General features: G+C 38.4%; 1 protein-coding gene across 2 annotated transcripts in view; it reads left to right on the plus strand.

The window, feature by feature from the left end:
* Positions 1–21462, plus strand: part of STARD9 (StAR related lipid transfer domain containing 9) — a 130666-nt gene that overhangs the window by 56714 nt on the left and 52490 nt on the right. For both annotated transcript variants that reach the window (XM_029952477.1, XM_029952478.1), the window contains exons 4-9: positions 4677–4793; positions 7819–7851; positions 7939–8000; positions 9734–9846; positions 17810–17879; positions 19524–19596. In XM_029952477.1, coding sequence (XP_029808337.1) covers positions 4677–4793; positions 7819–7851; positions 7939–8000; positions 9734–9846; positions 17810–17879; positions 19524–19596 — 468 coding nt within the window. The remainder of the gene's footprint in view (positions 1–4676; positions 4794–7818; positions 7852–7938; positions 8001–9733; positions 9847–17809; positions 17880–19523; positions 19597–21462) is intronic.

Genomic DNA, 21462 nt, shown 5'->3' on the forward strand with positions numbered 1-21462 from the left:
CCCTTCCTTTTTTAGGTTCTGTTAAATATCTTCATTTTGCCCTTAAGATGAATTCTTCAACCTTTCCCATCTTATTCTTTGCCCCAGGGGTGACCTATTAGACTAAAAAATGGACCGTCTTGGCCTCTGGCTTGAGGTTGGCTTTGAACAATGGAAAGTCCTAGCAGGATATCAGAGGAGAAGATGTCTTCCCATAGGGTTGTCTTAGTCTGGCCTCATCAGTTTGTGTTTTTGGCCAGGAGGAGGGCCGGTGTCTTCATCATCTTTATATTTTTCTGGAGGTAGAATTGCCATAAAATAGTTTATTAGTATCAGATATACACCATAGTGATTTGACAATTATATACATTATGAAATACCACCATAAGTAAAATTACCATCTGTCACCATATGAAGTTATAACAGTATTACTGACTATATTCCCTGCGCTGTACTTTGCCTCCCTGTAGCTTATTTTATAACTGGAAATTTGTACCTCTTATGTCTCCTCACTTATTTCAACCATTCCCTTAGCCCCCTTCCTTCTAACAACCACCAATTCTGTTTTATGAGTCTATTTCTCTTTTTCGTTTGCCCATTTGTTTTGTTTCTTAGATTTCATGTATGAGTGAAATCATATGGTATTTTTCTTTCTGTCTGACTTAGTTTATTTAGCATAACACCTTATGGGTCTATTCATGATGCTGCAAATGGCAAGATTTCATTCTTTTTTATGGCTAAGTAATACTCCATTGTATAATGTATATCATGTAATTATATATTGATGGGCACAGGTTACTTCAATATCTTGCTGTTGTAAATAATGCTACAGTGAACATAGATATTTATTTGCCTCTTCGAATTAGATATTTTCACTTTTATGGATAAGTATGCAGAAGTGGAATTACAGGATTATATGCTATTTTTATTTTTAATATTTTGAGAAAATTCAGACCTTTTTGGACAGGGGCTCCCCACATAGTCCCAACTAGTGGTGCACTACACATCCTTTTTTCCACATCCTTACCAAAACTTGTTATTTCTCGTCTTTTTGATACTAGCCATTCTGACTGGTATGAGGTGATAACTCATTGTGGTTTTGATTTGCACTTCCCCCATGATTAATGATGTTGAACATCTTTGGCCATCTTTATGATTCCTTTGGGACAATGTTCAGGTTCTTGTCCTGTTTTTGATTGGATTATTTGCTTTTTTGGCATTGAATTGTATACATTTTTATGTATTTTGGATATTAACCCCTTATCAGATATATTATTTGCCTTTTCATTTTGCTGATATTTTCCTTTGCTATGCAAAAGCTTTTAAGTTTGAAGTAGTCCCAATTGTTTATTTTTGCTTTTGTTTTTTTTGCTTGAGGAGACAGAAAAATGCTGCTGAGTCCCATGTCCAAGAGATTACTGCCTGTGTATTTTTTTTCAAAATTTTAAGAAGTTTCTTTTTGAGAGAGAGAGAGATCAGGGAAGGGGCAGAGAGAGAGGGGAACAGAGGATATGAAGTGGGTTCCATGCTGACTGACAGTAGAGAGCCCCATATGGGACTCGAATCTACAAACTGGGAGACCATGATCTGAACTGAAGTCAGACACTCAACGGACTGAGCCACCCAGGCACCCCACTGCCTGTGTTTTCTTTTAGGATTTTTATGGTTTTAGGTCTTACATTTATGTCTTTAATACATTTTATTTTTTTGTGTACGGTGTCAGAAAATGTCCGGTTTCAAAAGAGGAACCCTTTTGCACTGCTGGTGGGAATGTAAACTTGTGCAGACACTCTGGAAAACAGTATGGAGCTTTTTCAAAAAATTAAAAATACAACTACCCTATGACCCAGCAATTGCACTAGGTATTTATTTATCCAAGGGATACAGGTACGCTGGTTTGAAGGGGCACCCCAATGTTTATAGCAGCGCTATAGACCGTAGCCTAGCATGAAAAGCACCCAAATGTCCATCGACGGATGAATGGATAAAGAAGATGTGGGGGGTGCCTGGGTGGCTCAGTTGGTAAAGCGGCTGACTTCAGCTCAGGTCATGATCTCACAGGTCGTGGGATTGAGCTCTGTGTCAGGCTCTGAGCTATGAGCCGCCTTCTGAGTCTGTGTCTCCCTCTCTCTCTCTCTGACCCTCCCCTGCTCACACTCTCTCAAAAATAAATAAACGCTTAAAAAAAAAAAGATGTGGTATATATGTGTAATGAAGTATTACTCAGCAATCAAAAAGAATGAAATCTTGCCATTTGCAATAATGTGGATGGAACTAGAGGGTATTATGCTAAGCAAAATTAGAGAAAGACTAATATATGTGGACTTCACTCATATGTGGAATTTAAGGTAAAAAACAGATGAACATAAGGGAAGGGAAGCAAAAATAATATAAAAACAGGGCGGGGGACAAAACATAAAAGACTCAAATATAAAGAACAAATAGAATTGCTTGGAGGGGTTGGGGTGGGGGGATGGGCTAAAGGCAAGAGACATTAAGGAGGACATTAAGGAGCACTGGATGTTATATTTAGAGGATAAACCACTGGATTCTACTTCTGAAATCATTATTGTACTATATGCTAACTAACTTGGATGTAAAGTACAAAAATTTTAAAAATTAAAAAAAGCTATTACAAAAGAAAAAAAAAAAGAAAATGATCCAGTTTCATTCTTTTGCATGTAGCCATCCATCTGGTCTAATGTGTCATGCAAGGCCACTGTTTTCTTACTGATTTTCTGTTGGTGTGATCTATCCATTGATGTAAATAGGGTGTTATAACGTCCTACTGTTAGCATAATTCTGTCGACTTCCCCCTTTATGTCTTAATATTTGTGTTACATATGTAAGTGCCCCTGTGCATAGATGTCTATAAGTATTATATCCCTTATTGGTTTGATCCCTTTATCATTATGTAATGTTGTTCTTTTTATATTGTTAGTCTTTATTTTAAAAGTCTTTTTTGTCTGATGTAAGTATTGCTACCCTAGCTTTTTTTTTTTTTTAAGTAGGCTTCATGCCCAGCATGGAGCCCAGGGTGGGACTTGAACTCACGACCCTGAGATCAAGACCTGAGCTGAGATCAAGAGTCGAAAGCTTAACTGACTGAATCAGGTGCCCCTCTCTTCTGCTTTTAAGATTGTGTCTTTAATTTTTGACATTTTAATTATTATGTTTTTTGGTGTGCACCTCCTTGGGTTCATCTTGTTTTGGGCTCTCTTTGCCTCCTAGACCTAGATGTCTGTTTTCTTATCCAGGTTAGGGAAGTTTTCAGCTTTATTTCTTCAAATAAATTTTCTGTCCCTGTGTCTCTCTCTTCTTCTTGGACTCCTATAATACGAATGTTAGTATGCTTGATGTTGTTTTGGAGATCCCTTAACCTATTCTTAGATGCTTTTTTAAAATCAGTGTTTCACCGATGAGGAAACTGAAGTAAGGTTACTTGCCCAAGGAGCCAGGCTTTGAACCTAGAAAGTTCCAAAGCCTGTGTTCTTTTTTTTTTTTTATAATTTTTAAAAAATATTTGTTTATTTTTGAGAGAGAGTGAGAGAGAGAGAGAGAGACAGAGAGACAGAGAGACAGAGAGACTGAACATGAGCAGGGGAGGGGCAGAGAGAGAGGGAGACACAGAATCTGAAGCAAGTTCCAGGCTCCAAGCTAACAGCACAGAGCCCGATGTGGGACTTGAACTCATGAACTGTGACCTCAGCCGAAGTCGGACTCTCAACTGACTGAGCAACCCTGGCACCCCCCAAAGCCTGTGCTCTTAATAATTAAACTATATGTAGCTATTTAGAGAAAGAGAAATCATTTTAAGAACTTTCCCCAACACCAGGCCCTATTAAAAAATATATTTTACATGAATCCTCTCTCTTTAAATAACAAGCTCCAGCTCTACTTTTCTATACTACTACCATAAGTTTGGAGAGAAGATGGGTCAATAGATCCACAAATAGTATCAACCATACCACAACCTTTCTGTGTGATAAGAAGTGTAAGTACAACTCTGGGTTATTTTTTAAGTTTTTATTTTCATTTCAGTTAGTTAATAGACAGTATTGTGTTAGTTTCACGTGTATAGTAGAGTGAACAGTTCCATATATCACTACTCTGGGTAATTTTTAAAAATTTCTTTTTAAGTTTTACTTATTTAAGTTATCTCTATATTCAGTATGGGGCTTCAGATTAGAACCCTGAGATTAAGAGTCACATGCTTTTCCCACTGAGCCAACCTGACACCTCTGGGTTACTTTTTTAAGTTTATTTATTTATTTTGGGAGAGACAGAGAGACAGAGAAAGAGGGAGAGAGACAATCCCAAGTAGGCTCTACACCATCCACTTAGAGTCTGATGCAGGGATCAAACTTCGAAACCATGAGATCATGACTTGAGATGAAATCAAGAGTTGGGCACTTAACTGATGGAGCCTCCCAATCACCCCACCCCTGGATATTTTTAATATAAAAATATTATAAAGTGTCTGAAGCACACATGACTATTAATTCGCTATAATTTTATAAGAATGAATTTAGTTTCAGAAAAAGATTACTAGGGAAAATTTATTCATTCAAATGTGTTTTAACATGCTTACTGTATGTTGGGCACAAGGCTGGACATTGAAAACTTTAAAATGATATGGTCTTCAATCTCCTACGGGAAGGACTATAGTGACATGCTTTCTACTTTTGTTGTTATAGGTGTTCCAGGATTTGGGGACTGAAGTACTGACTGGAGCCGCCAAAGGCTATAACATATGCCTTTTCGCCTATGGACAGACAGGCTCTGGGAAGACATACACCATGCTGGGGACCCCAGTGAGTATTGGTATTAGAATATGTCTCTTTCTCTTGCCACAGCAAGCCTTAATCTCACATGTCTTTGCCACTGAGAGATAGAATATGAATTTGGTGCCAGGGTCGCTCAGTCAGTTGAGAGTCTGACTTCGGCTCAGGTCATGAGCTCAAAATGAACTATTGGGACCATATCAAGATAAAAATCTTCTGTAAGGCCAAGGAAACAGCAAAATTAAAAGGCAACCAAAGGAATGGGAGAAGATATTTGCAAATGACATATCAGGTAAAGGGTTAGTATCCAAAATCTATAAAAAAATTTACCAAACTCAACACCCAAATAACAATCTAGTGAAGAAATGGGCAAAAGACATGGACATTTTCCAAAGAAGACATCCAGATGGCTAACTAACAGACACATGAAAAAATGCTCAACATCACTCATCATTAGGGAAGTACAAATCAAAACTACAGTGAGATGCCACCTCATACCAGCGAGAATGGGTAAAATTAACTTGCAACAACAAATGTTGGTGAGGATGTGAAGAAAAAGGAATCCTTTTGGACTGCTGGTGGGAATGTAAACTGGTGCAGCCACTCCAGAAAATAATATGGGGATTCCTCAAAAATTGAAAATAGAACTACCTTATGACCCAGCAATTGCAGTACCAGGTATTTATCCAAAGGATACAGGTATGCTCTTTCAGAGGAGCACATGCACCCCAATGTTTATGGCAGCACTATCAACAATAGCCAAAGTATGGAAAGAGCCCAAATGTCATTGATAGATGAATGGATAAAGAAGATGTGATATAGATACACACACACACACACACACACACACAATGGAGTATTACTCCGCAATCAAAAAGAATGAAATCTTGCTATTTGCAATAATGTGGATGGAACTAGAGGGTATTATGCTAAGCAAAATTAGAGAAAGACAAATATCACATGACTTCACTCATATGTGGAATTTAAGATAAAAAACAGATGAACATAAAGGAAGGGAAGCAAAAATAATATAAAAACAGGGAGGGGGACAAAACATAGAAGACTCAAATATAAAAAACAAACAGGATTGCTTGGAGGGGTTGGGGATGGGGGGATGGGCTAAATCGATAAGAGACATTAAGGAGGACACTTGTGGGATGAGCACTGGGTGTTACATGTAAAGGATAAATCATAGGATTCTACTGAAATCATTGAAATCATTATTGCACTATATGCTAACTAACTTGGATGTTAATTTTAAAAAATTTTAAAAAGGAAAAAATCCAGCTACTATTTTTTTCCTAGAAATTGGGAAGCTAATCTTAAAATGCATATGCAAATTAAAGGGTCTCAGAATATCCAAAACAATTTTGGAAAGGAACAGACTTGGAGGTTACATATTTCTTGACCTCCTCATTTTTCAGAAAAATAAACTAAAGATTGTGTGGACCTCTTATACATATACATCAATGGAAGAAAATTTAAAAAGTCAAGAAATAAACTCTTAAATTTTCTAGTGTGGCAAGACAATCCAAAGGGCAAAGAAAAGTTATTTTCAAAGAATGTTGCTGGGAAAACTAGATGGGTTCATGCAAATGAATGATGCCGAAACTCTACCTCATAACTACAATTAATTCAAAATCATTCATAGATCTAAATTTAAGAGTTAAAATTACAGGCTTTTTTATTAAAAAACCTAGATCATTGGGACGTTGAATTAGGCAATGACTTCAGATATACTACACCAAAATCACAAGTATAAGAAAAAAAACCCCAGTTAAATGGGACTTCCTCAAAATTAAGCATTTGTATGCTAAAAATAGTAAAGTAGAAAGACGACCTAAAAAAAATCAGGGGCGCCTGGGTGGCTCAGTCGGTTAAGCCTCCGACTTTGGCTCAGGTCAGATCTCACATTTGTGGGTTCGAGCCCCGCATCAGGCTCTGTGCTGACAGCTAGCTCAGAGCCTGGAGCCTGCTTCCGGTTCTGTGTCTCCTCTCTCTGCCCCTCCCCCTCTCATGCTCTGTCTCTCTCTGTATCAAAAATAAATAAAACATTAAAATTAAAAAAAAATCAATATAAAAAATGATTACTCCTGCTGCCTTGGGCTTAGCTCATTGCTACTGTGTCTGTGTTTAGTGTGATTTTATATATTTGAAATTAAGAAAATGGCCACTAAACTATGGGTGTAAAGCCTTTAACCTATGTACGTGTTAATAGTGGGCCTAAGATGAAAAAAGAAGCTACTTTTCCCTAAATGTGTATTTTATTTTATTTTTTAATTTACTTATTTTGAGGGGGGGCGGATAGTGGGAAGAGGAGTAGAGAGAGAGGAAGAGAGAATTTCAATCAGGCTTTGCACTGTCAGTGCAGAGCCCAATGTGGGGCTGGATCCCACTAACTCTGAGATCATGACCTGAGCCAAAATCAAGAGTCAGATGCTTAACCCATTGAGCCATCCAGACTCCCACCCCCCATGTGTATTTTGTTTTATTTTATATATATTTTTTAATGTTTGTTTGTTTTTGAGAGAGCTTAAACAGAGAGAGAGGGAGACAGAGGATTTGAAGCACACTCCGTGCTGACAGCAGAAAGCCCGATGTGGGGCTTGAACTCACAAACTGTGAGATCATGACCTGAGTGGAAGTTGTCACTCAACCAACTGAGCCACCCAGGCACCCCCAAAATGTGTATTTTAAACATCCGTGTATTCTAGTTCTGTGTGTGTAGGGATAGAAGTGTTCTGGGAGGGACCACCGTAATAAATAGGTTTATCCAAGAAGGATGTAATCTTGATTGCTTGAAAGCAGGCACTACCAGGATTTGTTAGCTTCTCCACTCTTCCTTCTTATGGTGGTGATCTGCCTCTCAGCTGGCACATTCCTCCCATGAGTGTCTCCTGAGAGCACAGGCAAATAGAGTCTTCTACATACTTCCAGTGACCCTGCCTAAAATGAAGAGGCAGGTACCCATATCCCTCCCACCATTGTTCCTGGTTGTTGCAGGAGAGCTTCACTCTAAGTGGACAGTAATGCTTTCCTTTCTTCTCTTCTCTAGGCCTCTGTTGGGTTGACGCCACGGATATGTGAGGTATAGACTCTATTTTGACTAGATCCTCTGAAAGTACACCTCCTTTGTACACACCCTTCACTGAAACTCCAACTCTGGTTTGTGCAGGGTCTCTTCATCAGGGAGGAAGACTATGCCCCACTGCCACCTTCTTGTAGGATAAAAGTAAGGTAAGAACCTGTCAGGCCTGGGGCCTAAGATACTTCCATTTCCATTCCAAATTCTAGCATGTTCAACTGTCCTCTCTTTGCTTCAAGAGTCATCCAGAGGAATGGAGAAAAGCCACAGCAGAAATATTTTGCAGTATAGGGGATGAGAAACATACTTAGACCTTTGGGTTATAGGAAACCTAATTCCTATCCCTAGGCTTAACAAACAGGTATTTCCTGTGGACCAGCTTGCCCTAGTTGTCTGGTTCCCTTTTCTTCACTTTCCTTACAGTTTAACACCAGCTGTTGGAATTCCTCTTCCAGCTCTACTAGGTTGTTCTTCGAGTCATTAGTTCCTAGGCTCTAGTTCCAAGACATTGCTGACTACTCCCATAGGAAGTTTTAACCAGCCGGTAGTGAAAATGTTGGTGCGAGGTTACCAAATGGCCTTAATTTTTTTTGTATTCTGTTTTTTTTTGTGCTCAATGTCCTTTTTAAAAAACATGAGATGTAATTCATATACCATAAAATTCATGCTTCTGAAGTGTAGAGTTCAGTGATTTTTAAAAATATTTACAAGGTTGTTCAGTCATCCTAACTAATTCCAGAACATTTTTCATCACCCCAAAAAGAATAAATGTTCTTTTTAAAAATTAGATGATAGTGAATATTATTTATACATGTTTTAAGTTTGCAAAGTAAAATTTATAGGCATGTATATGTGTATCGGTGAGCAGGTAAGTATATATTAAATGTTTTATTGGCTCTGAAATCTGGGAACCCCTATTCTGAGAGACATCTGTGCTTCCTGTGTCCAAATCTGGGAAGGTTAAGAAGAAACAATTTATAAGAAGAATGTGCATAGTGTTCAGCTCTGAGCTAGAGCCTTTTTTTCTGGTCACTGGCTTCATAGGCAAACATCTGTGTTCTGATGAGGAAGACCTTTCTATGAGAAATTTGTTTTCATATTTAACAAAATCTTTGCTGATTTTAATTAACTGTAGCTATTTTGTTATTATTATTATTTTGAAGATTTTAATTTTAAATAATCTGTATATCCAACCACAGGGCTTGACCTCCCAACCCCCAGATCCAGAGTTGTATACCCTACCAGCTGAGCCAGCCAGATGCCCAGCTATGTTATTATTTGAAAAGGAATGAAATGCTAATAGATACCTATAAGATAGAGCACATGTTAACCAGAATTGCAGTGTATAAACAGGTAAAATAAGAATTGTCCTACTTAAATTAGGGATAAGAGTCAGACTGTTTCTCATTTAGCTGTCCTCATTGCTCAACAGTGGCCCTCGAGATGCCATCGCAGAACAATTAAGGGCTCAAAGATCATGTTTGAAAACCAATTAAGAAAGAAACCTGTAGACTCTGTGGTATGGAGGCTGATCAAGATATAGGCTCGTGGCAGCATCCTAACACCATGCTGAAATAGCCTCTTGAAGGCTAAATTTAAATCAGCACTGACATTGTAAACCTAAAACTGTCAAGTGATGACAGCTAATGCTAGCACCACACTTGTGTACATGTAGAAAGAGACTCGACAGGGATCCCTGGCATGGTCAGGGTCTCAGAGTGTTGGAGGTAGAACTAGATCAAGAATTAGAACCTCCTGATTCTTGGCTTAGTGTTTTCCCTTTTTTTCCAAATGTAATATGTTGCCTTTTTTTCACAATGTAATTTTGAAAAGATGTCTCCATTTTTCAAAATCTAATTATGTGTCTTGTTGTACATGTCTCTAGTTTCCTGGAAATCTATAATGAAAGAGTGCGGGATCTGCTGAAGCAATCTGATCAAAAAAAGTCCTATAGTCTGAGGGTCAGGGAGCATCCAGAGATGGGGCCCTATGTACAAGGTGAGTCACTGTGGTCCTGGAGGTCTGAGACCAAACTGAATTCTAGGAAGCTTTCCTCATGGTCACTGGTTCATTTAACAGATTGTATAATGAATATTTACTATGTGCTAAACTGTACTAGATGCTGGATATATAACAATAAACAAAAAAGACAGTCCTGCCCTCACAGGCAGGCTTATAGTATTGTGGGGTGAGGCTGAAAACAGTTAATTATAAGTAGTGATAAATGCTAATAAAAAAAGTAAATAGATGTCATGATGGAAAAGAGCATTGGGCAGTGTGGGCAGTCCACCTGCATAGCGTGGTCAGGAAACACTTGTGTGAGGAGATTCTGAAGCCAGTCATGTGAAGAACAGTGTAGCAGGGGTGACGAGTGATGCAGGTAGAAGGAGCAGCATGAGCAAGAGCCCCGAGAGAAGGGCTGGGTGACTGCAAGGAGACCAGTGTGTTTAAAGCATGGTGGATGAGTGGGAAAGTGGCATAGTATAAGGTTGAGTCTGTGGTGCCAGGTCCAGCAGGGCCTGGACTGACTCTCAGGTCAGCCAGTCTTCTTTCCAGGGTACTTTCTCTTCCAATGGTGGTGACAGGGAGATGAGGAAATGTCAGACACAGCACGGGTCAGTGCTGCCTCCTCATTGAGCACTGATATTTGGTGTTCAGTACCATCTGTCTTTTTCCGTTAGGCTAGCTATTACTATTAAGTAGAAACAGTTGTGTTGCTTTGTGGAGAAAGTTTTTACCCTTTCAGGCCACTTATAAAAAAAATAACACTCAAATTCTATGCCTCTTTTCCTTCAGAGATATACTAATTTAAATCCTGACAAAAGAGAGTTGCATTGGAAGTAAGAGTTGGTCTCTTCTTTGACCAGGGTGTGGCCAGGGGAGGTGCGCCAGTCACTGATTCTGCTACCTGTGTTTTTTCCCAAATGCTCCGTCATAAACAGCAGCCTGGAAACAACAGAATTACCATTTGCTTTGCTGAGAGCCAATGGAGTTTACTCCATAAAACTCTGTGTATATATATTTCTGTGTAAAGCAATACTTTGAGGGCAGACCAGGAGTTGAGGCAGTAGTGTCAAAATTTCTCCCCTTTGTATTTGATTTTAGTGTGTGTGTGTGTGTGTGTGTGTGTGTGTGTGTGGTGGGGGGAGTAGAGGAGACCTCAGACACAGTCCAGGTGTCCCCATTGCACAGAAGCTAAAATGAAGCTGCAGGAAGCTAGGGGATATTCCCAAATCACATAGCTGGTTGGGGCACGGTTGGAACTGGGAACGTTGGCTAGAATAGGAGGAGATGAGTGGGACAGAATCCTGTACATCAAGGAGACCTGTGATCATAGATTCTTTGATTGACACTGCACCTGAAACCCGGAGAAGGTAGGAACTTATGCAAGGTCATTCACCTTGGGGCATACACCCAGTGACAGGAACTGGACTGAAATCTCAGTGTTTTTTGGAATACCTTCATGGAGTGACCATCCCTAAGTAGTATAGGCGTGTAGTAGGTACTAGATAGATTCCTGGAGAATTGGTTTCAAAGCAGAAATCACTTTCCACTTTGGAATTACATTCACAGAATATACGAGCCCAAAGACAGAGATACACAGACACGTATATAGGCAGGCAAACAGATACTATAAATAAACAAATGAAGAAAGCAAATGTTTAAAAAACTAAAAGTAAAAAGTTTGCCGTAATGCCATCAGAGAGCAGTATGAGAATAATAATAGTTCAGTGTGACTATTCAGAGTCTTAGCTTCCAAGGCTGGTTCTATAATACTTAAGGTCAAGGCTCCTCATTGAAAAATGGGAGGAATGTTGACCTTTATTTGTCTTGATTTGAGAAAATCCAGATCAATTTTAAGAAACCTGTAACCTAAAGGATCTAAAAAACTTTTTGCTGGGTTAGAATTATTTCCTACCAACCACCCTCCCTCCCACTGAAGGGTCACTCCATGAAGGTATTCAAAAAATCCCCTGAGATTTCAGTCCAGTTCCTGTCACTGGGTGTATGCCCCAAGGTGAATGACCTTGCATAAGTTCCTACCTTCTCTGGATTTCAGGAAATATGAAAATATAAGAACTTACATTTCTAGTTCAGAATTGTGAGATGGAACTTGAGAGTTGCCTAAATCAAAGGAAAGGAAGGGGGTAGCCTATTACCTTCCATTAAAAAGTTTATTAATTAGATGACAGATTAAGTTGAAATCTGAAATGTACTAAGGCCTGCTCAATGCACACATGAGAGGCTGGTGGTTATAGGGTCTGTAGTGTTATCTAAATGAGAAAAAGGAAGTGTTAGGTTTTTGCCTTGGCCTTTATCTTAATATAAAGGGATAAAGGTGCAAAGCAGAAGGTGTTGGAGGTAGATAATTTGGTTTCTGGGAAAAAAACCCACAACTTTTTTTGTATATTCTATGTGTTCAATCTACATGTTTATTTTTCTTTTTAATTCTTTTTTTTTTTTAATGTTAATTCTTAAACCTTTTTTCCCCTTGCCTTTATACACTTACCAGGATCTCTGGTACCATATAAAATTAAAGTACTAGCAGTATTCAGTCTTGTTTCCAGGGGGAAGCTTCAACATTTTACCATTAAGTATGATTTTGCAGTAGTGTTTGTTTTTAATAAATATTCTTTATCACACACTTATAAAAATATAACAAAAATATAGGACCAGGTTTTTAAACAGATTTTTTCAATCTGTGGCAAATCAGATTGGATTTATTGGTAAAATAAAGATGAATTAGGGGTGCCTGGCTGGCTCAGTTGGAGGAGTATGCAATTCTTGATCTTGAGGCTGTGAGTTTGAGACCCACCTTGGGTGTAGAGATTACTTAAAAATAAAATCTTAAAAAAAAAAGACGAATTACTATAAAAATGAAAGAGACATCTGATTATAAGCTCAAATTCTTTTTACAAATGCCAAAGATATAAAATCACTTGTCATATATTGTTAAAAAAGTTTTTAAAACCCTCAATTTCTGTTTCTATCCCATTATATACCAGTAACAATTTGAGAACTGGCCTGTCTTTGGACCAGCTTTGAGAAACACTGCCTTAGCAGATTAAGGGAATTCTCTTTTTTTCTAAAAGTTTTCTAAGAGTTTTATTTATTTATTTATTTATTTATTTATTTATTTATTTATTTATTTATTTATTTAGAGAACACCAGCAGGGGAGGGGAGGGGAGAGAGAGAGAGAGAGAGAGAGAGAGAAAGAAAGAATGAATCCCAAGCAGGTTCGGTGCCACCAGCACAGAGCCCAGTGTGGACCTTGAGCTCACGAACCATGAGACCATCCATAACTGAGTGGAAACCAAAAGTCAGATACTTAACCTGCTGAGCCACCCAGGCACTCCTAAGAGTTTTTGTTTTTTAACTTTGAAACAAATTAAAATTTTGAAAAAGTTGTAAGTACAGTATAAATAACTTTTTTTCCTTGAACCATTTGAGAGTGAATTGCGAACCTAATGACCCATCTCCCCTGATTATTTTAGAGTATTTTCTGTTCATTCCTCCAAATAGGAATGTTCTCCTGTATAATCACAACACAACCACCAAAATCAGGACATTAACTTCAGCATGTTATGTTACTACCATCTAATCATTAGAACCCATTTAATTTTCCCTCACTGTCCTGATAATTGCCCATTAGTGAATCATGGGTTGCATTTAATTAGATTGTCTCTCTGGAACTTTTTAGTCTGGAAAGTTTCCTTGGTCTTTCTTTAACTTTCATGAACTTTGACAGTGATCAAGTGGTGTACAATTTTAATTTAAGGTGATATCTGCCAACCTTCTTCACTCTGAAATTGCTATTTTCCTTTTGTGATCAACAAGTATTTGTGGGGCAGTACTGTGAAATCATGTACATATGCCATCTTCATCTAACTTTCAATTTATTTATTTCAGTTTAGACTCGTGATTTCCTATTTTATTCCGTGGGATACCCTCTGTTACTATGAGTTTTTGTTTTGATGCTCAGCGCACTCAGGACTCCCCTTTGAGTACACTTCAGTGACATTTCGACACATCACTGTTGTTCTTTGAGTACCTCCTTGTTTTCTCGCACAGAGATATTCCAGGCTCATCTACTCTCTTTGTCTCAGTCTTAGAATCAGCCATTTCTTCCACAAGTCCTGTTCTTTTTTATTGAAGAATAGTATTCGGAAGCTAGGTGTGGGTGCTACTTATGCCCAAATGTCCCTCTGAGTGGACAGATCTAAATAATTTGTGTTCACACCAGTACCTCTAATTGGAGTCCAACACAGCAGAGTTGGTTACGGACTTCTCCCTTTTCATATTTGTAATTCCTTTATCTAACAGGAGACACTTCTTTGATCTACTTTCCTACATGTAATCAGTCTCCTTGCCATTGCTGTCCTCTCTCTCATGTGGGAGTCCACCTCATGCACTTGCTGGGCTTCTTGAGTCTGTAGTTTAATGACCCTTTATCAGTTGTAGATATTTTTTAGTCATTATTTGTTCTAATATTGCCTTTTTTCCACTTACAGGTATGTTAGACGAGTTTCCTATCTGTGCTGTGATTCTTACCCTCTTGTCTATACCTAAGCTTTATTTTGGGTATATGATTCTGACCATGTTTCTATTCACTACTTTTTTCAACTGTATCTAACCTGCTATTAAACTTAGATATTAGGTTCTTATTTTCCAGCTCAAGTGGAGTTCATTAGTGGGTGGGCTCTGTGTTTCCTCAGACCTGAGGTTGTCAGGGGAGCTGCTCTGAGCCATAGCCCCTCAAGATTTGGCAAATGACTTCAGAGGAAAAATGCCTCCAAATGCTGGCCTCTTTTCTCTGGGCTTCCATCTTTGCCCAGTAGATGGCCCAGGAAATTTTCGCTATCTGGATATCCTTCTGTGCCTTGAAGCTTATGTCTTTAATGTTATTTGTCCAGATTTTTCTAATAGTCTGTACTGGAAGGATTGGTTTGTGTTATCCCATTTGCCATTAACACAATTTTTAAAGCTCTTTTTATTATAGAGAATGTTGAATATATACAAAACTAGGCTAATGTAATGAACCCCTATGTATTCATCACCCAGATACAATAATCATTAACCCCTGGCCAGTTTTGCTCTACCTATATTTCTATCTATTTTCCCTCATTCTGTGTTGTTTTAAGGCAAATTACAGATGTCACACCAATTCACCTATAATATTTTAGTATGTAGCTCTAAAAGATAAGGATTTTTAAAAAATATAACCACAAACTATTATAATATCTAAATAGTAATTTCTTTTTTATTTATTATTTTTTATTTCATTTAAAATATTATTTATTTTTTAAAATAAAAAGTTTATTAAAAACTTTTTAATGTTTTTTTTTAGAGAGTGAGAGAGAGAGAGACAGAGTGTGAGCGGGCAAGGGGTTGGGAGAGAAGGAGACACAGAATCTGAAGCAGGCTCCAGGCTCTGAGCTGTTGACACAGCTCCCTAACCTCCTCCCCTATGATAACCATCAATTTGTTCTTTATAGTTTACAAGTCTGTTTTTTGGTTTTCTTTTTTTTCCCCTTTGTTCATTTGTTTCTTAAATTCCACATAAGAGTGAAATCATATGGTGTTTGTCTTTCGGACTTATTTCATTGAGCATTATACTTTTTAGCTTCACCTGTGTTGTTGCAAATGGCAAGGTTTCATTCTTGAAAAAAAGTAAAAAAAATTTTTTTAATGTTTGTTTATTTTTGAGAGAGAGAGTGAGAGAGAGAGAGACAGACAGACAGACAGACCGACCATGAACAGGGAAGGGCAGAGAGAGAGGAAGACATAGAATGTGAAGCAGGCTCCAGGCTCTGATCTGTCAGCACAGAGCCCGACACAGGACTTGAACTCATGAGCCATGAGATCATGACCTGAGCTAAAGTCAGACGCTTAACTTACTGTCACCCTGGTGCTCCTCATTCTCAAAAAAATTTGTTTTAATGTTTCTTTTTTCAAAACATGAATAGGGGAGGGGCAGAGAGAGAGGGAGACCCAGAATCTGAAGCAGGCTCTAAGCTCTGAGCTGTTAGCACAGAGCCTGACGGGGGCTTGAACTCGTGAACTGTAAGATCATGACCTGAGCTGAAGTGAGAGGCTCAATCAACTGAGCCATCCAGGTGCCCCAATATTTCATTCTTTTTTATGGCTGAGTAATATTCTGGTGTGTGTGTGTCACAATTTCTGTTTGTTTGTTTTGTTTTGTTTTGTTTTTTAAGAGAGAGAACAAGCAGGGGAGAAGGGCAGAGGAAGGGTGAGAGAGAATCCCAAGCAGGCTGTATACTCAGCATGGAGCCTGACTTGGGGCTTGATCTCACGACCTGAGCTGAAATCAAGAGTAGGATGCTCAACCGAGTCACCCAGCCGCCCTTATACTACAGTTTCTTTATCCATTCATCTATCAATGGACACTGAGCTGCTTCTGTATTTTGGCTATTGTAAATAATGCTGCAATAAACAGAAGTGCATATATCTTTTCAAATTAGGAATTTTGTATTCTTGGGGGTGCCTGGGTGGCTCAGTCAGGTAAGCCTTCGACTTCGGCTCAGGTCAGATCTCACGTTCGTGGGTTTGAGCCCCGTATCAGGATCTGTGCTGACAGCTAGCTCAGAGTCTGGAGCCTGCTTCCAGTTCTATGTCTCCTTCTCTCTCTGCCCCTCCCCCTCTCATGCTCTGTCTCTTTCTGTATCAAAAATAAATTTAAAAAAACATTAAAAAAATAGAAACTTTGTGTTCTTGGGGCCCCTGGGTGGCTCAGTCCATTGAGTGTCCAATTTCGACGTGGGTCATGATCTCATGGTTGGTGAGTTTGAGCCTCATATTGGCCTCTGTGCTGACAACTCAGGGCCTGGAGCCTGCTTTGAATTCTTTGTGTCCCTCCCTCTCTGCCCCTCCCTCACTCATGCTCAAAATAAAGAAACATTAAAAAAATTTTAATGAATTTTTGTATTCTTTGAATAAATAGTAGAATTATTGGACCATGTGGTAGTTCTATTTTTAATTTTTTGAGGAACCTCCATACTGTTTTCCATAGTGGCCTCGCCCGTTTATATTCCTACCAACAGTGCACAAGGGTTCCTTCTTCTCCACATCCTCGTCAACACTTGTTGTTTCTTGTGGTTTTGGTTTTAGCCATTCTGACTGGCGTGAGGTGATATCTCATTGTGGCTTTAACAATAATTTCTTTATATAAAGAAATCCAGTCACTGTTGAAATTACTTTACTAATTTTTAGCCTAACTGTATTCAGCAATGAGCCAGTGAAGTTGCTTTGTTCCTGAATCTCTGATTCAGTTGTGAAGGCACTTTTTGACTTGGTCACTGATGACCTATGAAGACTTGCTTTCATATCCTTAAGCTCCTCTTCATCTATCTAAAGCCTACCCACTCTACAGTGGTTAAATTCAAGTCTTACTTCCTTAATGGAGCCTGCCCTGGCCACTCCTCTGATCATCTTAGCATTTATTATCTCTTCTACTCCTATGGCATTTGGCCACATAATCTTGTTTAGTAGAATTATGACTATAAGCTGTGTTTGCATAGGGACATGTGTGCTGTTTGTTTTGCATGCCAAATTGAGTCTGCCATCTTGTGGGGCACATAGCATCTGTTTACCTCAGAAATTTTGAGGGCCAAATAAGGGAATGTCAGAACTTTTCTTATACTCTGTGTAGCTACATTGTAAGGAATTGGTGTTGTTTTTGTTAGCAGAATCACCATATGGATTCTGGACTACATTCCTTGTGAGTGCAGAGACCTGTTTCCAGAGCCTATCATAATGCCTGACAGTAGGCTTCCAATCAATATTTGTTGATTTTTTTTATTATCTTAATGAATTTAGCCAAGTCTCTTTTTGTCTATCAAATTATATAAAATAGGAGAAAGTTAATGACATTCAGGAAAAAGTTAAACTTTACCAAAAATTTTATTTACTTTCTTTTTTCCTCCCTCACAAATCTGATAGGTTTATCTCAACATGTAGTTACCAACTATAAGCAAGTAATTCAACTCTTGGAGGAGGGAATAGCAAACAGGTAACAGGTTTATTTGTTGCTGTCCTTCTTTCAGCCTCATTCTTCTTTCCTATGTTGTGATCTCCCTTTGGAGTATATGATTGTACTTCTCTCTGTAGCTTCCCACGTTCCCAGTCAGGAGACCTTTCTCAGAACAGCAGAGTACCCAGGGTAGGAGCAGTAGCTAACATTTCATGCATTTCTCACTAGTGGAGAAGCTGGAGTTAGTTCAGGATATAATAATATCATATAGTAAGCCCAGAGTTACTCTGTGCTTTGTCTTGTAATACACAATTTTTGCTATTTTGACCAAAGAAAAGATTCTTGCCTGCACTGTTCTTTCTGTAGGCTCGATAGAGATAAGAACCAATATAGTTTAAAATGTTTCAGAAAACCATTTTTCTTCTAGTTTGGCATATTTGTAAAGGCTACCTAAAAAACGACTGTTTTGAATCTGCTATGAATAAGTGCTGTAGACTCTCCTAAGTGTTGCAAATTGTGATAATATTCTGTATTGTTAGTTACCAGGAAATACCCAGACTGTTACTAATACATGCCTGAAAGGACAGACTTTTGTACCTGGGGGAAAAATGTTGGGATTTAGTCTTCTATTTACCCTATTAATAGCATGTCTAAGTTAATTGACCATACAAGAAGAACTTTATTTTTTAATTTTTAAATGTTTTATTAATTTTTGAGAAAGTGCAAGTGGGGGAGGGGCAGAGAAAGGAGGACAGACATCCAAAGCAGGCTCTGCACTGACAGCTGTGAGCCAATATGACAGCTGTGAGCAACTTGAACTCACAAACCCTGAGATCATGACTTGAGCCATAGTTGGACGCTCAACTGACTTTGCCACCCAGGTACCCCAAAAGAAGAACTTTAAATTTAACATTCTACTACTTGGGTTTCATGGAACTATCCTGGAGGTACTTGCCTCTGGTCTTCAGGATTTCCTGTGTTCCTTGATCTTTAAGTGTCACCTTTTCCTCTTTATCCTTGCATCATGAGACCTACCTTTGGAGTTTGACTTTTCTTTTATTCTCCAGCTTTTCTGAGAACAGAAGCCAGTGAGATGGTCTTAAAGTAAAACATGATTGACTTAGATTTAGATGAAGGGAAGTCTCTTCTCACTTTAAGGATTAATATTTCATTGAATTTCTAAAGGAAGTTATGAATTCCACCTGGCTTAAATATGACTTGGATATAATTCAGGATCTCATTTCAAATCCTTGTAGGATACTACAAGATTAATATTTATTGTTCAATCACATTTTACTTTTTCTTTGAGGCTTCTCCAGCAAGCTCTCTATTTCCACTTATCTTTTTTAAATGGGTCTATTTGGGGGGATATTCTTCCAGGTTGATTACATTCTAGTATTTCCCTTTTCAACTCTGATGTTTGCTTCTGTTGCTTACAAAATATCCTAATGTGGTTTAATATGAAGCTACACTGCCTTTTATTCTCAGATATCCATACCTAGAATGCTGCTTCTGCCATCTTTGGATCACTCTCCTAACTAAACTGGACTAAATGTGGATGTTTTATGATTCTTTCTTACCTGTGAACCTCGGCACTAACACTTCTTGTGTTCCCCATGGATTCTTAAGGATCCACCGTGCATAAACAATACTTATCCTAACTGTTTTCCTTTATGTACACAGAATCACAGCAGCCACTCATGTTCATGAAGCCAGCAGCAGATCCCACGCCATCTTCACTATCTACTATACACAGGTTGGTTACGCCTTTATTTGCTTACATTTTTTACTTTCTTAGTCCCTTTTGACTGCTTTCTTGTCTTTTCTTATTTCTTTTCTTTCTTCTTACCTTTCCATTTAAAGGTCCTTTATTATGATCTAATGTTATAAGGAAACCTGTATACAATCTACTAAGCTCTATACCACAAAGGATGGAGGCAGTTTCATAAAAACTAATCAAAATATCTTCAGCTTATATTTTCCTCTTAACATTTCAAAGCACTTTTATATCTATGTGATCAATATGAGCATTTAAAACAAGAAGCAAGGGGCACCTGGGTGGTTCAGTCAGATGAGCGTCCAGCTCTAGATTTTGGCTCAGGTCAAGATCCCACGGTTTGTGGGATCTAGTCCCATGTTGGGCTCTGCACTGGGAGTGGGAGGAGCCTGCCTGAGAATCTCTCTCTCCTTCCCTCTCTCTCTCTCTCTCCCTCCCTCTCTCTCTCTCTGCCACTCCCCAGCCCTCTATCTTGCATTCACTTTCTCTCTCTCAAAATAAACAAACATTAAAAAGAAATAAAACAAGGAGCAAGACTGGAAAATAAGCATTAAAATGAAAATGTAGAAGATTTACTTCTGTTATGATGGAGTAAAGAGATCAACAAATCTTGTCCCTCAAAAGCAACTATAAACCTGGACAAAACTATCAAAATAACCATTTATCTGTTCTAAAAATAGACCAGAGCCATATAATAAACCACACATTTATTTAAGAAAACTACCAAGTTGCAGGTAAGAATAGTGCAAACCTGTGGTGTATTGCCTTGGGCTGTTCCTGTCCCTACTGGTTTCTGTCAGTGACCTAGTTCAGTCAGGGAATGGAAGGTCATGAAAGCCAGCACCTTTGTTGCTACCGCTGTTTGAGGAGTTCACATGATCTGGACCATTTTCAGTTAGAATGGTGCTCTTGGTGGCAAGAACAAGGGCATCAGTGGCTCCCTTAACCGATACTGTGAATCTGTTTCAGGCAAGAAATGAACTGGCAGATTATCTGGGGACTTAAAAGGAAGTTCTGGAAGATGATGCAGCTGTAGCAGGCTTGATAAGATCTTCACATGTCCTGTATTGAACAGAACTTAAACTTAAAACTGAACTTTTAGTGCATTCCCCAGCTCACACATAGCTCCATGAACGGAGAGTAGAGATTTTACTGGCTCAGATGTTTGATTATAATTTCTGACCCATCTTTTTCTTAACATTCAGGTATGCAGACACAGGGTGTCTTCCAAAAGGCCAAGCTTAGAGGTAAAAACAACTAAAGGAAAAAACTGAACAGAGTTGGATACATATTGCTGGGGAGGCAGATTTTAGAGATTTTTAGCCTAGGCAAGTTACCAGAGAAACCAACCAACGACCAGTACCACTCTCAAGGGGAAAAAATATCAGAATTCAGAATTATTACAGTACGTTATCTTAAAATGTCTAGTATTCAACCCAAAATTATTAAACATGCAAAAGCAAGTAAGAAACTACAACCCATGGCCATTAGGGGAGGAGAAAAACAGTAACAGTCAATAGAAACTGATTCTAAGTGCTCCAGATATTAAATTGTTTAATGATGCCAATGGCTGTAGAGAATTTCAGTAAAATCCTAGAAATTGTTCTAGAAAATGGGAGTCCTGGAATTTAACTGTACAACAACTAAAACAAAAAATTGAGTAGTAGGACTCGAGTAGATATGAGATGGCAGAAGAATTACGGAACTTGAATATAGACAAATAGATATCAAAATTTTTGAAGAAAAGAGAGTAAAAAGATTAAAGTACAAGGCCTCATAGACCTTTTGGACCACAGCAAATTTGTTAACATAAGTGTAATGGAGATCCCAGAAAGAGAGAAGAGA

The sequence above is a fragment of the Suricata suricatta genome, chromosome 9 (genome assembly GCF_006229205.1).
Source record: "Suricata suricatta isolate VVHF042 chromosome 9, meerkat_22Aug2017_6uvM2_HiC, whole genome shotgun sequence".
NCBI classification, from domain to species: Eukaryota; Metazoa; Chordata; class Mammalia; order Carnivora; family Herpestidae; genus Suricata; species Suricata suricatta.